General features: G+C 35.3%; 1 protein-coding gene across 1 annotated transcript in view; it reads left to right on the forward strand.

Moving 5' to 3' along the window:
• Positions 1 to 1,150: 1,150 nt before the first annotated feature.
• The window catches only part of LOC310727733 (uncharacterized protein), a gene marked incomplete at its 3' end in the record, with an annotated part of 35,040 nt that continues 20,073 nt past the window's right edge, over positions 1,151 to 16,117 (forward strand). Inside the window, exons 1-6 of the mRNA XM_083544478.1 lie at positions 1,151 to 1,187; positions 1,237 to 1,545; positions 2,830 to 3,225; positions 4,978 to 6,616; positions 8,428 to 8,694; positions 14,949 to 15,362. Coding sequence (XP_083400604.1) covers positions 2,874 to 3,225; positions 4,978 to 6,616; positions 8,428 to 8,694; positions 14,949 to 15,362 — 2,672 coding nt within the window. The remainder of the gene's footprint in view (positions 1,188 to 1,236; positions 1,546 to 2,829; positions 3,226 to 4,977; positions 6,617 to 8,427; positions 8,695 to 14,948; positions 15,363 to 16,117) is intronic.

Raw genomic sequence — 16,117 nt, forward strand, 5'->3', positions numbered from 1 at the left:
CGTTAATATATATTTACGCATACATTAATTGATAGGAATTAAACAGTCACTATATCGGTAGAAGAATGCTGAACATGGAGCTGCCAGACACAAATAAAGGAGGAAGGCTAAGATTGGGCTTTATGGATGTGGTGAGGAAGGTTTTGGGTTCAGGATAATTGTAAGAGATATAAATCAGTGTTTGACTCATTAATATCATTCTATTAATAGATCAGTGTGCTGAGAGTCACATTAAAGTCTTTTTACATAAACTGAGTTGATTAAGCAAAAAGTCTTGTGACAAAAATAAGAGGAATAAGCAATAAGAAAAGGAATAAGAGGAACATTATAGTCGTAATAAATCCTAACATTTTACTTAAATACTCTTGTACTTTTAGTCAAGTGAAAGTTTAAAGGGTGCACTTTCACTATTACTGGAGTAATATTTTACCGAGTGTATCTCTATTTTTACTCAACTACACTGCCAAAAGTATTGGGTCACCTGGTCATAAGTACAGTATGTGATTTTTGAGCATTGCATTCCACATTTAGTCCCAATTTGCTCTTATAATTCCCTCCATTCTTCTGGGAAGATGTTCCACTAGATTTTGTTGTGTGCTTATGTATATTTGTGTTCAACAGCCACAAGGGTGTTATGAACGGCAGGTACTGATGTAGGTGAGGAGACCTGGGGTGCAGTCAGTGTTCACATTCATCCCAAAGGTGTTCAGTAGCGATGAGATCAGAGCTCTATAGCAGGCCACTCAAGATCTTGTAAAGCATATAAAGCAGATCTTCAAGGAGCTCATTTTGTGCACAGGGGCATCGCCATGCTGGAACAGGTTTATGTTTCTAAGTTCAAGTGACTGGAAAATTTTATTATAGCACATCTAAAGATGTCCTGTATAATTGAGTGCCTCCAGATTTGTGGTAACAGTTTGAAAAAGAACCACATATAGAAGGAAAGGTCATAGTATGTATATGGTTTGTATACTTCGTCCACCACTGGGCTAAACCAAATAAATACTGTACTCTATATGTAAGATTCGGTTCTAGCCAGGTCGTGGCAGTAATGCACCGTAGTAAAGCTCAAAGAAGAAGAACCACAGGAGGCGGCGGCACAAGAGGAAGCAGCAGCAGCAGAAGAAAAAGAAGAAAAAGAAGAAGAACCACAGGAGGTGGCGGCAGAAGAGGAAGCAGCAGCAGCAGCAGAAGAAGAAGAAGAAAAAGAAGAAGAACCACAGGAGGTGGCGGCAGAAGAGGAAGCAGCAGCAGCAGAAGAAGAAGAAGAAGAAGAAGAAAAATAAGAAGATGACGAAAAAGACGAAGCTTAACCAATTAGCGCCACTTGAACTTCACGGTTGGCGGCGAGAAAATACAGATCGTTGATTATTTGTAGACGGCTTTAATTGATCGACGATCAGAAACCCGTACACAGATCTAGGCTTCGTTTACGGAAGCTCCTGATAACCACAGTCTGTTTTAACATTCAGCAAACCCTCCCACCAGGGTTATTTCCGCATATCAAAGACGTCTGCCTGAAACCAATGAAGTTACACGTTTTCGGTAAGTTTTAAAGTATCAGTAATAAATAAATTCCATATAACTATAACTTTTCCTCGCTGTGAGCAGGGACACGGGTTACTTTTGGTTTACTTTCGGTTTTGAGAAAGTGAAAGCAGCGCACGTGCTCTTTATCTTATTGTCTAAAGAATTTCTTATGCGTGGAAAATAAACCCTTTAAACCTAAGCATATTTTTACATACTTATTAATACGAGGATAACTCAGTAGTTTTACACTAGTTTGATTATTTTGAATATTTTAATTAGATTAATTAAAATTAATATAAAATAATCGTAATAAGTTCTATTTTTTTTTAACAGGTGAAATAAAGAGAAAATCAGCACCACAAATTCCAACATATACGTTTAGAATAGAACAATTTTAACGAATCCTTAAACATGTTGAAAATTGCTTAATATTAAGTTATGAATGTGCTACTTTTCTGTAAGAAATGATAATCAATATCACATGACATTCAAGCAGTCAATATTGCATTTATATGCAAAATGTGTATTGATCTACATTTCAGCTGTATAATGTACCAGAACAAACCAAGCGTTGTATAGTAACAGCTTTTCCTTCATTTTTATATGTTGTAATTTCAAATTCAGGGTGGCATGTTGGGCTGGCTGTTTAATATATATATATATTTTTTTTACATAACAATAACCTGGCATTCTAAAAGGCTTTTTTCTGAGGCTTTTTTTATGTATAATTTTTTTTACATTTATTATTTACTAGCTGAAAATACCCGTGCTTCGCTACGGAAGGCAGAACGCTAAGCAATATGGCAATAAGCAGTAAGCACTGAGCAGGACTGGATGATCAGAGATCAGAACGTAACGTCAACAAATAACGTACTACCCCTTTGTAGTACAGGGCAAACTACTTTGAAAATAATTTTTATCTTGCATCTAACATCTAATAAGAAACAATGTTGTAAGTTTCATTAGGATCCGTACTGTTATTTCGAAGAATTTACAATGCGTGAGAAATTGCATTTTTCGTTAGCCGCGATCCAGGGTGAATTTTTCAAAACCCTTTCTTAGTGAGCACTTAAGACCCAAGAGGAAGGTATGTTCCAAATTTCATAGCAATCCGTTTAGTGGTTTTTGAGATTTCATGATGAGTGAGTGAGTCAGTCAGTGGTATTTGAGCTTTATATATATATATATATATATATATATATATATATATATATATATATATATATATATATATATATATATATATATATATATATATATATTATTATAATTAATTAAATGTACTATTATATTTTTCAGATATCTCAGTAAGCTTATGAAGCTGAAGAACTGACTGTATCAATATGGCTTCTTCAAATCAGTCTGCAAAACAATATCTCAAAGATGCTGTTAAAAACCTGGTTGGAAAACTAAAAGACCTACCTCTTATTTTTGAAAAACTTCAACAACGGAAAGTTTTCAGTGACAATGAAATTAATCAAATTGAGACAGAAACAACAAGTTTAAAAAAAACCAGGAAGATACTGGACTTGGTCTTAAACAAGGGTGAGGAGGCCTGCTATCAGTTTCTCAGAATACTGGACCGTGAGAGAAAATCGGTTCTGCCAGATCCAAATTCATCTAGTCAGGCTCCAGATTTACATACATGGATCTGCATGTTTTCTTTTAGAGATGAGGATGAAGATAATATTCAGGGTAAGCATGTTTCATATAAGCATACTAATAACTATTTACAAAACTATTGTATTTACTATGGATTAATAATGAATGTATCAAAAGTAGGATTAATTCATTTATGTTGGCACAGTTTTAGATTTTTCCTAATTGTGTTATTACAGTTGTTAGTTGTGAAAAAAAAAGTATTTGAAAGATGCTTGGCATTCATTTTTTGTTATGCTTTCAGGATAGTAATGTTGCATGTTTACACTTATAGTACCTGTTAAAAGTTTGGATTTTCCTAGACTTTAATTTTTTTTTTAAACACATACACATTCCTTTTCTGAAGACTTTTGGCTCAGGGAGGAAGAATAGAAGGTGGGCAACGGGTTTGAACTGAACATGATTTTATATGCCACATTCAATTAAATTTCAAAATTAAGTGTCTTTATTAATGATTTATATAATATATTGTATAATTTCTTCCCCACTGAGAACTTGTGGGTGATGTAGAGCATGTTGCATTCCTCCCGCTCCACCATCTGGAACAACACGGCCCCCAGCCCCCTGACCAATGCATCTGTATGTAAAACAAAGGGGAGAGAAAAGTCTAGGTAAGATGAAAGAGGTTTGATAGAGAGTGAAGTTTTTTCCTGAGTGAAAGCCTGCTGGCATGACTCCATCAATTGGACTGCATCAGGTGTTAGGTTTTTAGTCAATTCAGAGGGCTACTAACATCTGAATAATTAGGCACAAACATTCGACAATAGCCAGCCTGCCCCAGAAACCTTCTCACCTATGTTTTGGTATCGGATCTCAGGCAGGCTGCAATTGCTACCATCTTACCAAATTTGGGCTGTGGGTTTCCTCCATGTCAAGCATAGCCCTTATTTGAGCCCAAACCATCTTTTTTTGTGTTTGGGTAGCTAGAATAGGTGGCTGTGCAACACCACACCTAAAGTCACAATAGGGTGTTGTATGAAATGTATGTGTCTAGGTAGAGGTAAAAACACATCAGAAAGCTTTATTTGCAAGCCAGCAACCAGGAAGCCAGTTTTAGGAGAATAACCTAAAAGGGTCCTTGCCACTTTGGGAGCAATTTAGAATGACATGATAGGAGTAGCAAAATGAGCACTTTATTTTCCGGGTGTAATTCCTGCACCCGAGTACACTATTATGCAGTTGGACTGCCATTAAATTTACATTTGCAACCACAGATGAAAGGTTCAAACTAAACTTGGCTTTATTTGATTGTCAGTTAAAATTCCCCTTTCAATGTCTTTTTAACATGCACACCAGAAGCATTTGTCCCAGTTTTGTAAGCTATAACTAGAGAGCAAACAGTTCTTCCTTACCATTTGTACCTTTTGTATATTTGTTTGGTTCAAGTAAATCTGCATAATGTTACATTACCTAATGAGCATGCCTTTTAAAAAACATAGAAGGCTAGGTGTTTCCAAACTTTTGACAGGCACACTAAAGGTTAGATTGTAAAAATTTTTTTTTTTTTTTTTTATAAAAAACAAATCACATAGATATATTTGTCATCTGAAAATATTGAGAACTTACTAAATAAGTTTAGCAGAAGTACTCTTACCTATTCTTAGAAATCATTATGATTCAAACATTGGAGACACAGAGCACTAATGCTTGCTGCTGTAATATGTAATAAGCAGATTATCTGTGTTACACTGAAATTCACTCCAGACATAGCAATGGTTATTGAAGTTAATGGCTATTTACTTAATGGTTATTAACTTAATGATTATTAATTACATGTGGTTATTTTAGGACCTATCTCATGTCATCAGCTGCAACATTTTATGAAGAAAATTTCAAGTCAAATTCTTGCTGAACACTGGAAGAAGAGCCTGCAGTTGTATGGAGAAAACATACAAGAAAATGTCTCATTTATTCCTTTAGTGTTGGATACAAACACAGAAAAGAATACACCATATAACAAAATCAAACTCAAGAGCAAGAAATTTAAAAAGACTCGTTCAAAAAAGATGAAGGCCTACATACCAAGGGACACACAGGGGAAAACCCCTGAGGAGTTGCTTAATAGCAGGGAGAAAAGAATTCTAATAGTAGGAAAACCTGAAATTGGGAAGACAACTGTTGTTAAACAAATGTTGCATCTTTGGGCAGAGAGAAACGACAGAAACCTTGACTTTATGTTTTACTTTGATGAAAACACACTGTCAAACACCTCAGCTGCAGATACCTTAGAAGAGCTATTGCTAAGCACATTTTTTATGTCAAAACCGCAGCTGAAAAAAAATGCTGAAGAAATTATGCAATATCTTCAAGAATATTCTGAAAAGGTCACCATTGTTTTTGATGGAATCGATGGAGATTTTCAGGACAACACAGTTTTCCTGAAGATCATGGAAAATGAACTTCTGCCTGAAGCAAAGATTGTGGCAACATGCAGGTCTGAAGTAGAGTATGAATTCTCTGACTGGCCAACATGCACAATCTATGTTCAAGGCTTCAGTGAAGAGTCAATTTATGATTTTTTTAACAAAATGACTGATGATCCAGACTTAGTAGACAGTGTGATAAACAATCCTGCACTTTTCAGTCTCTGCCATATTCCTATGTATGCATTTATGGTGGCAGCCTGCACTTTAAACAACACTGCTAAAGAAGCGCAGACACTGTGCACTGCTAGTAAGATGTACATGTGGATTTTTAGTCATTGTTTAAAGAAATTGCATGGATTAGGTGGATACAATAAGAACTACAGGGATATGGTATTATCTTTAGCTGAGAGTGCTTTCAATGCTACCAAATTGAAAACTATTAACCTGGAGTTAGATTATGATGAAAATGTCATTGCTCATACCTTCTTGAAGACTACTTCAGATGCTCCAGCATTTAATAAGCACTTTTGTGCATTTTCTCACAACACAATGCAGGAATTTTTTTCTGCTCTGTGGCTTCTAGAAAAAACAGAAATACTTGACGAGGTCCTTCAGCTGTTTCAGAATGAAAATACTCAGCACATGAAATATGTAATTCCTTTTCTGTGTGGACTACATGGAAATTGTGGAATTGTAGATTCATGGAAAAGCATTTCCCATCTGGAGGGTCTCTTTTCATTGAACAAAGTCAAGGAAAATACCAATGCTTTCTTTGAGAAGGTCTTAAACACTTTTTTCTGTGATCAGCCAGATGATGTTGACATTGCCTTTATTTGCCAGTGTCTGTATGAATTTCAGTCACCTGAATTCTGCTGCTCCTTTCTGGAAAGAATAGACTATTGTCTTGATTTTTCTGAGGAACATCTTGACCCTTACACATGCTGTGCAGTGTCCTATGTAATCAGCAACTCCAGGAACAAACAGGTTTATCTTAATTTGGAGAAAAGTTCAGTGTCCCTGTCTGGGCTGAAGACAATTCTCAAATGTTCACAATATCTAAGGTATGTACATTCAAATCATATTATTTTAAGGGTTTTACCAATAAAGAATCTTAACATCTCAGTATTATGGCAAACAAAAAAGACTTTTTTTACAGCCTTCTTTGCTAATCTCCTCGTATTTACCCATATATATACTGTGCATTCGGAAAGTATTCAGACTTCCTTTATTTTTATTTTTTTTATTTAATGTTGCAGCCTGATACTACAATAGTTAAAATGTATCTTTTCTCAATAATCTACTGTCAGTGAAAACAGGATTCTAGTAATTTCTGTACATTTTTTAAAATAAAAAACCCTATCACATGTACAGTATTCAGACCCATTACTCAGTAATAATATTAATAATAATAATACTAAGTTTAATTTATATAGCGCCTTTCCCAAGCTCAAGGACGCTTTACAAGGTACAATATTTCAGTATATCAAGACAGATGAAATATAATGAACATACATAAACGTATTCGTCGGACATTTTCCCAGGACGAAGGATCACATGCAGCTGCATGAGTTAATAGCAGAGACAACATAGACATAAAAACATACAGGACAAGAGATAGAACACTACATAGTACATGAAACATACACCACATTTCAGAAAAATGAAGGACCCCTAACACATATGCATTGACTGATAGTGGAGGTTGAAAAGGTGAGTCTTAAGCCTTGATTTAAATTCAGTCAAAGTGGTAATGGTTCTGAGTGCAATGGGTAAGGAGTTCCATAGTATTGGAGCAATGACAGAAAAGGATCTGCCACCCACAGAGGATAGACGGTATCTAGGTACACAAAGAAGTTCAGAATTTGAAGACCGGAGTGATCGTGAAGGAACATAGGATGAGAGAAAATCGGAAAGATAGTGAGGGGAAAGAGCATTTAGTGCCTTATAAGTGAGGAGTATGATTTTATATTTTATGTGTAATGAGACTGGCAGCCAGTGAAGATCAAATAATATTGGGGTAATGTGGGCAGATTATGGATAAGGGCATCAAAGGATAGTGAGGGGTCGAGTATGATACCTAAATTTCTAACAGTAGCTGAGGGGAAGTAGTTAGTAGAATCACCATTGTGTCTTTTTGGGTATTATGCAACAAGATTTGCACACTTGGATTGGGGGATTTTCTGCCATTCTTCATGGCAATCGTCTGGTTGTGTCAAGGTTTTTCCCTGTGCTACCGCTAGATGTCAGTATCCGCCTCTTTTTTTTCCCGCCTCATGGACCAAACGGTTGGACTTCCTTTGTTCTTTTTTAGGTTTTTGTTTGCCAAGTTTTTTCCTCAAACTTGCTCAGCTTTTTTTGTAAATTTCCCCTTGCTTACTCTTTCTTTTCTTTTGCTTTTTGTCTTTTGGGTTGTTACTTTGCCTTGTTTTTTTATTTTTATTTTGCTTCGGTTGTTACTTTCTATTATACTTTTCCCCACGCTTGTCCCTTCTCTGTTTCCTTCCCAAACCCTCAATAAACGTCACATGGTTTAAGCCCTGGTCATAACTAAGCATAACTGCTGTGCTACAACCTTTTCTAAAATGTTTTATATAAAGGGGAGATTTGATATTGGCCTGTAGTTGGACAACTGACATGGGTCAAGGTCAGGTTTCAATTAGGGGGTTGATATCTGCCAGTTTGAAGGATTTAGGTACATTGCGCATAGTGCTAATGGAAGAGTTTATAATTTTTTAAAACTGGTGTATATTGAAATATACACCAGTTAAAATATGTATATTGTATGTATGTGTTTGTGTATATAGTGCATGTGTATATATACAGTATTTACAAATATACATTACATTAATTTACTTTTGTTTCTTTTCTACAGGCATTTTTCAACAACACTATGTCAGGTTTGGACAATGGCCTTAAAGTATGAGAACATGGTTTATCGTATACATCTCTTTCAGTTATGTGGATATAAGATTCACATACTAATGAGCAGTCCTACAGATGTTCTTGAGCAAGTTGGAAAAATTATAACCCAAAATTCAGAGAATATTAATCTCCATTTACACTGTGACCAAGACCCAGGACAGCTCACACATCTTGTTTACAAAGTGTTCTCCTGGCTGCCACACATCAGCGCTCTCTAGTGAGTCAATAACAAATTTACTGTGTTTCAGTGATGAAAGCTTGTAAACCATTTAGAATTTTCTAAATGTCTGACCCAAACCCAGCAGATTTGACATGTCCTAAAGGTAGACAAAGTGAACCCAGTCAAAAAAATGGGACAAAAATATTATACTTATATTTATTTAATAAAAATCATCCAATATTAAATTTCTGTGAATGGCAGAAGTATGTGAACCTTTTCTGTTTATCTGGTTTGAACCCTCTGGTGCAGTAATAATCGCAAGTAAACAATTTTTGGTAACTGTTTATCAGTCCTGTGTAATGGCTTGGAGAAATTTTAAACATTGTTCTTTTTGCAGAGTAGAAGCTTTCACTTTGCAACTCTGCTATGCACACCAAGGCATTTCAGTGTTTTTTTGATTGTGCACTCCTGAACGTTACATTAGCCAACATAAGAGGATACTTTATTTGCTTAAAATGTACTCTTGGTTTCTTTGTGACCTTGCAGACTATTATGCATATTGTTTTTTGAGTGATTTAATGGGTGGTCCTCTCCTGGGGAGGGCAATTGTCATTTTTACACAATCTGCCTGACTGGATTTGTGGAGACTTTAAAGATGGATTTGTAACCCTTTCCAGCCTGATGAGTACGACTCTTTTTTCAAAAGATTTTTTTGAGGTTCTCAAAGGTCCTTACTTTCATGCCATTATGCACTTAAATTGACACTAATTTAACCTTTAATTTAACTGCAAATCCATACTTCTGCCTCTCACAGTTATGTAATATTTAATAATTTTTCTCAATAAATAAATGACTGAGAATAATACATTTTTATTAAGATGAATAAATGTCTTATAACAAAAGTGTCATTAAATCAGTCATTGTAAGAAGAACCCATTGTTAGGCCCGTATAATGTTTAAATTTTTCCCCTACACTGAAAAAAAATGTGCAAGATTTACTTGATAAATTCCTCATAATTTGCACAAACAGATTTTAATTAAATTTTTCTGCTCTAATATTAAGTAAAACCCACCTGTAATTATCTGGGTAATTCAACATAACGCTCGTAAAGAGATTTTGTGAAAGTTACCTAATTAAATTTAGAAGTCAAATTCATTTAAAGTAATTATAAAAGTAAACATTTATTTATATTATTATTTATTGATATTACTGTTACTTCACCATCCTCAGCTAGACAAAATAAAGCAAGTGATCTTTTTTTAAGTCAGGAGCTGGACTGCCACTCACAACTTTGATGACACCAGGGTTGAAAAACTATCCATTCCTCTCCCTAGACCTCAAATGTCCACTGTCTTGGATTGTCCTAAGATTAAGGTCACCCTGGAAATGAACAGACACAATTTGCTATTATATAAAACACTTAACCACTACTCTTATTTAGCAGTAAAGAATATAAAAAAATATTAACAGCAACCTTATAGCATGCAAATATATGTATAAATTTATACTTGCCCGAATGTGATATTTGGACCAATAACTCCTATGTCATCCTAATTTTACACTCACTGGCTCGTGTGTACTGTATCCAAACCTGGTTATGATACCATTTACTTTCTGTTAAAACGTGTTAACAAGACATTGCTTTTAACAAACAAATTACAGATAGTTTAACAAAGAATTAGCAGACATGACAGGACTTGCATGAGAGTCTTTACACTTCAATGTTCAGTTAAGTTTGATTAAACATTTTCTTTACGTCAAACAATTTAATTAAGTCAAACACTATCTATTGAAGTCATGAGCCAAAAAACTTTTTCAAATAAATATTGCAAATAAGGCCATGGGTGTTGTGGCAAGTTAGAGTCAGGAGTTTCTTCCATCATTTATTACTCTCTAAATGTCCTGCTTGCTGTTGGACTGACTCTGTAGTTAATATTAAGATATTCGTGTTTGTAATTTATTGAAGTTAAACTAAAGGTCTCCACAAATGGAAAAACAACAAAAAAATTGTAATGAGTAGCAAAATGTAATGGGTTTAATTAGAATAAAAATTAAGAAAAGTAAAAGTAATACAAATAATCAAAGGTTCAAAATTAAATAAATCATACATTTACCATTCCTTTAACTCACAATGTAAACCGTATAACACCAGTGATGTATTGACTTGAGTGACAGATTTACTGAATGTCCCTGTCACTAAGACAACTTGACATAATATCTCAGAGTAGCAACTTCTACTCTTAATGTTCATAGTTCTCAAGTGCATTGAGGAACACAATAAATGAACGGATATTATATTCTGCGGGTGCGTGTGAACTCACACACACTCCGATTATTCACCCTGTAGCAAGCCTAAGGCATTGCTGGAGTACACAGCGGTCTTAATACAACAACTGATCTCGTCACACTTCAGAGTGGGAAAATAAACTGAAATAATGGCACCTGAATCCTATAATGAAATAGCATGCAATGCGCAACCAGTGGATGGCTAGCAGGAACTCTTACTCCCTTGCTCTTTCTCTGAAGATGGGAACTCGTAACTTACTTGTAACCAATGAAATCCCGATGCTTATGTTAATATGGGTTTATATAGTCTTCAAAATATTCATATACCGCAAATCAACTAAGTTTATTCAGCCCTGGCATTGTTTACAAGTTATCTTTGGAATAACTCAGAGCATGGTCTGAATTAGCAATTAACTTCGCTAACGAGTGATGAAAATCATGTTGTCAAGTGAAGATTTACGAAGAACTTGGTTAAGAAAACCAATATTAGCTCAGAAATTGCATTTTTGACACACAGGAGCAGGTTGGACTTACCGCTCATAAACCAATAAAATAAAGACCTTACTTGTAGGTTAGCAACATTATAAAGGCATATGTAGACGTGACTTAGGGTAAGATGAATGGAAGGCAGGCAACAGGCTTCTAGTACACTCTCCAGTGCCTTGCTTTTTCAACACATGTGCACACACATAGCTCTTTGTGTCTGTCTCTCCCACTCTCTTCTAGCAGCTCCTTCCTTCTTTTAATTTCCTCTCTCCTGTTTTCTAAAACAGAGAACATTCATTAGTCAGAAACCAGCATCAGATGTATGCTCCTTACCACTAGTTTCCTCATCTCCACCCCATCTGCACAAACCGGTGCTTGACCATGCCCCCGCTGGCACAGCATACAAACACACATTTTATATCTTAATACATACAGCAGTAGACTCACAGTTTAGCTCTTGTTTAGAACCACACAAAGGAAGAAAGTAAATTGACATAACCACATTACCTATGATTTTATTTGACAGAGTAACACATATTTCCTATAAGTATTTGCAAATTGACCTCAAACATAACTTGTGCATCTTAAAGCTTTGAATTCTGTTGAATTCTGACCTGTGCTCTAACCACAATACATTTTACCCTTTGTTAGAGAGGAAACATCATCATGATGTTAACATTTACTGTCCACTAAATACTTTTATTTCATCCACAACAACTCTCAGTATGAAGATAACAAGAGTTAATTTCATAAAAACGAAGTGTATATAGGTTTGTTGTTAGGATTAGACTTGCTACACTGTGGCAACCTCAATTGAAAACAATTTAGATGCTGTAATGGAATAATTTGCAAACCTTATAACTTTCATTTTATTGACAGTAGAACTGAAGAAATGTAAAATTGTAAGGAAAAATATTAATTTTGATATCTGCAGCACATCTCACAAAAGTTGGTATGAGGAAAACAAAGGCTTAAAAATTTAATGTTACTAAAACGGATGGAGGAACATATTCCAAATAATTAGATTGCAACAGGCCAGTAACATGACTGGGTGGGAAAAACCTGGCAAAGTCTCAGAAGTAAAGAAGTACAAAAATGCATCTACTACATAGAATTGGGAAGACTTAGAATAGTAATTGTCCTGCTGCAGAATACATTTTGTCCAACCACCTCCGTGATAGTATCGCACGATGCATTTGTATCTGCCTGTATTTTTCAGCATTGCATTCCTACTTAATTTACAGAAATGCAGCCCCAAACAAATTAAACCTCCAACATCCTTCACTGTTGCCTGCAGACATTTATTATTGTACTGCTCTCCAGTCCTTTGGCAAACAACTTCCCTCCTTCTAAAGCTAAAAATTTTATATTTTGACTCATTAGACCTGAGCACCTGCCATTTTTTGGCACCACAGATGTTGATGGAAAGTAAGCGCGATGTGTCTTTCATCCACTGCATTAAGTCCTTGGTCAACTACAATGGTCCTCAACATTGTTTCTTTGTGCTTTTTTAAAATAGCTTGAACAGAACTTAGTCTGCATGAAACCTTAGTCTGCTTTGAAATCTTTGCAAGAGAGAGACCTTTCTGATGAGGCATGGCTACCTTGTGTCTCGTTGCTGTATTAAGCCTTGCAGTGGTGCATGACCTGTGACAAAAAAACTGCCTTAACAACCTTACCTTAGTAGCAGACTTTGTCTGTTCCTCAGTTGTAAGTCTCCTACACAGTTTTTTCTGTTTCAGTTAATGGCTGGGTTTCAACCTACCTATGAAAATTTTAATTGATGATCATTAATGATGCATCTGCTTGGCATTCATTAATCATACATCTGACTCTGATTCTACAAAATCCCTGACTTTGTGTACAAAGTTTGCAGAAGTAATAATTAAAAGCCTAATGGTGGTCACACCAAATATTGATTTGATTTGGATTTGTGTTTTGTTAATTTACTTTCTATTTTATTTTTATTTTTTCACTTTACAGTATTTTTCACAAAATGCTTATAATTTTTGCACAGTACTGTATGTTTCCGTGGGACCACGATAGAACATGTAGTACAATGGTGCAGTAAATAAGAAAAGAAAAAATGCTTAGATAATACAACTAAATACACAGAACAATAAACGTCCACTAGACAGAAAAAATATAATGAGTAATATATAGTTGAAAGTTGTTGACTGTTATAGCAGCACATGAATGTACCAGCAGCGATAGGAGTCTTAAAATTAAAAGTGTCCAATATCAGTTATGGATATACTTGTTAGAAGGTTTTGACTAGTGAGTCTTGGATGGAAGGTTTTAACTGCCTTAAGAAGTTGATCAGAGGATGCTTTATTAATGGACCATACTACTAAAGTACTACTGAATATTTTAAAGATAACATAAACAGGCTTTATTAAAAAAACACAGACACAAGATACACAAAAAGTAAAAATGGACAGAGTGAATAGGAATGGACAATGTACAATTGTGTTTTGAAATAACTGTAATAACTGTTTAATGGATCCTTTTTTTATATAACCTCTTGGTGCATTTACTTAAACATTACCAGTCAAAAGCTTGGACATAATTTCTCCTTCCGTTTTTTATTATTTTCAATGTACATTAATATTGAATTTATCCAAACTATGTAACAACACACATGAAATTGTGTATCAAACAAAAAAGTGTTAAACAGCCTAGATATATAACCTAGGTTTTATACTTTATATTGTCCAAGGAAGCAACAATTTATCTTTAATTGCAGCTTGGCAAACTCATGGCATTCTATTTTTTAGATTCACAAAGTAGTCACCTCCAATGTTTTCAAATCACGTGTGCCTGGTCAAGAATTATTTTGTGACACTTCTTGCCTTTTTGATGTGCTTTAGACCATAAGTTGTTTTGTGCAGAGGAAAGGGTGAGTACAGAGTCAGTTACCCTGTTAGGGCTACTACAACTACTGTACAATTCCATATTATGGTAAGGGACATCCAGTTAAGTGAAGAGAAAAGACAGTCCATTATTACTTAAGGAAAATGAAGGTCAGTCAATCCAAAAAAATCTCAAGAACTTTAAATGTATCCCCAAGTAGTCACCAAAAGCCATTAAAAGGTATGATGAAACAGGCTCTCAGTATTAATGTACAATGTAGAAAAAGCAAAAAAAAGTATTAAATGCAAGTAACGTAATGGCAAAAATATACATTACTGGAAACATTCAACAAAAAATTCAATATCAAATACACAATCAGTACATTCATTGATGCATTCATTGTTAGTAAAATCTTTATACTGGTCTTTCTCATTTAAAATTTTATTTCAGTATTTATTCATCATATTAGCCTTCATTTTCTTATTGACAATAAACACATTATTCTAATTATATTGTAGTTGACAGCAAAAAGTTTCCAGTTACAACCTATGCATTTTCTCATGGTTTTTTTTTTTCTGGAATGCAGGAAAGTACTTGAGTTTAATGTTGGCGGTCTTGCAAAGTTTTTATTAGTTGTCTGCTTTGTTGTGCAATTTATTAATGTGAGTCTCTCACACTTCTTCAGCTTCAACCCTGTACATGGAATTAAAGAACATGAAAAGAGATGCAGAATATTTAAACTGGATTTGTGTTTACAAGCAGCTCTACAACAACCACAAAAAATCCAGGAGACAATGCAGAGAATTATGCAAAATAAAGAAGAACAGAGTGATTTGCTGCTGCATCTGTACTTCCATGTGAAGCAGTATGAGAGTATAACAGGTAGCAGTGTTCTTCCAGCATTGCTACCAATTTACCAGTCAATACCTGCAGTCTGGTCTATAAATCTCTCAGAGAGAAAAGTCTCCCTCCTCCTGGAAGTGCTGAAACTCCAAACACAGAAGAAACCAGTGGAGCTGAGAGACTGCACAGAAGAGGAGAGTGAAGTGAGGAGTTTCCTTCAGTGTCTGCCCTACATCTCGCAGCTCAGTTTTAATGTGTAAGTTAGCAGACATGCTTTAGTTCTCTCTGCACTACAGCCTAAAATGTTTTATTTATTTATTTAAAATAAATCAAGGACCGTGACGTCGGAGCGACGTGGGGCTGCCTTCCCGTGGGCTCACCACCTGCAGGAGGGACCGTAAGGGACCGGTGTTGAGAGGATCGGGCAGCAGTCGAAGGCGGGGGTCTTGACAACCCGATCCCTGGACACGGAGAAGTGTCTAGGGAATCTGCTTAGACTGCTGCCCCCGCGACCCGAATTACGGATAAGTGGGAGAAGATGAATGAATGAATGAATGAACAAATTCAGTTATTTTCTTCTGCATGTAATTTCAATCTCAGATTTTTTTAGAATAAAGGCAGGTGATTTTGTTTAAAGTTGGTGGTTTGGACAGTATGTTTTAACCCTGTTTCAGGCTCCTCTGATAATGAAAATCCTGCCAAACTTGTAGAAGTGTTAATGCATTTTTTTCTACAAGATACAGTAAGGAAAATAAGTATTTGAACACCCTACTATTTTGCAAGTTCTCCCCCTTAGAAATCATGGAGGGGTCTGAAATTGTCATCGTAGGTGCATGTCCACTGTGAGAGACATAATCTAAAAAAAAAATCCAGAAATAACAATGTATGATTTTTAAACTATTTATTTGTATGATACAGCTGCAAATAAGTATTTGAACACCTGTCTATCAGCTAGAATTCTGACTCTCAAAGACCTGTTAGTCTGCCTTTAAAATGTCCACCTACATTACA

Source organism: Silurus aristotelis (assembly GCF_946808225.1).
Source record: "Silurus aristotelis genome assembly, chromosome: 6".
Lineage (NCBI taxonomy): Eukaryota > Metazoa > Chordata > Actinopteri > Siluriformes > Siluridae > Silurus > Silurus aristotelis.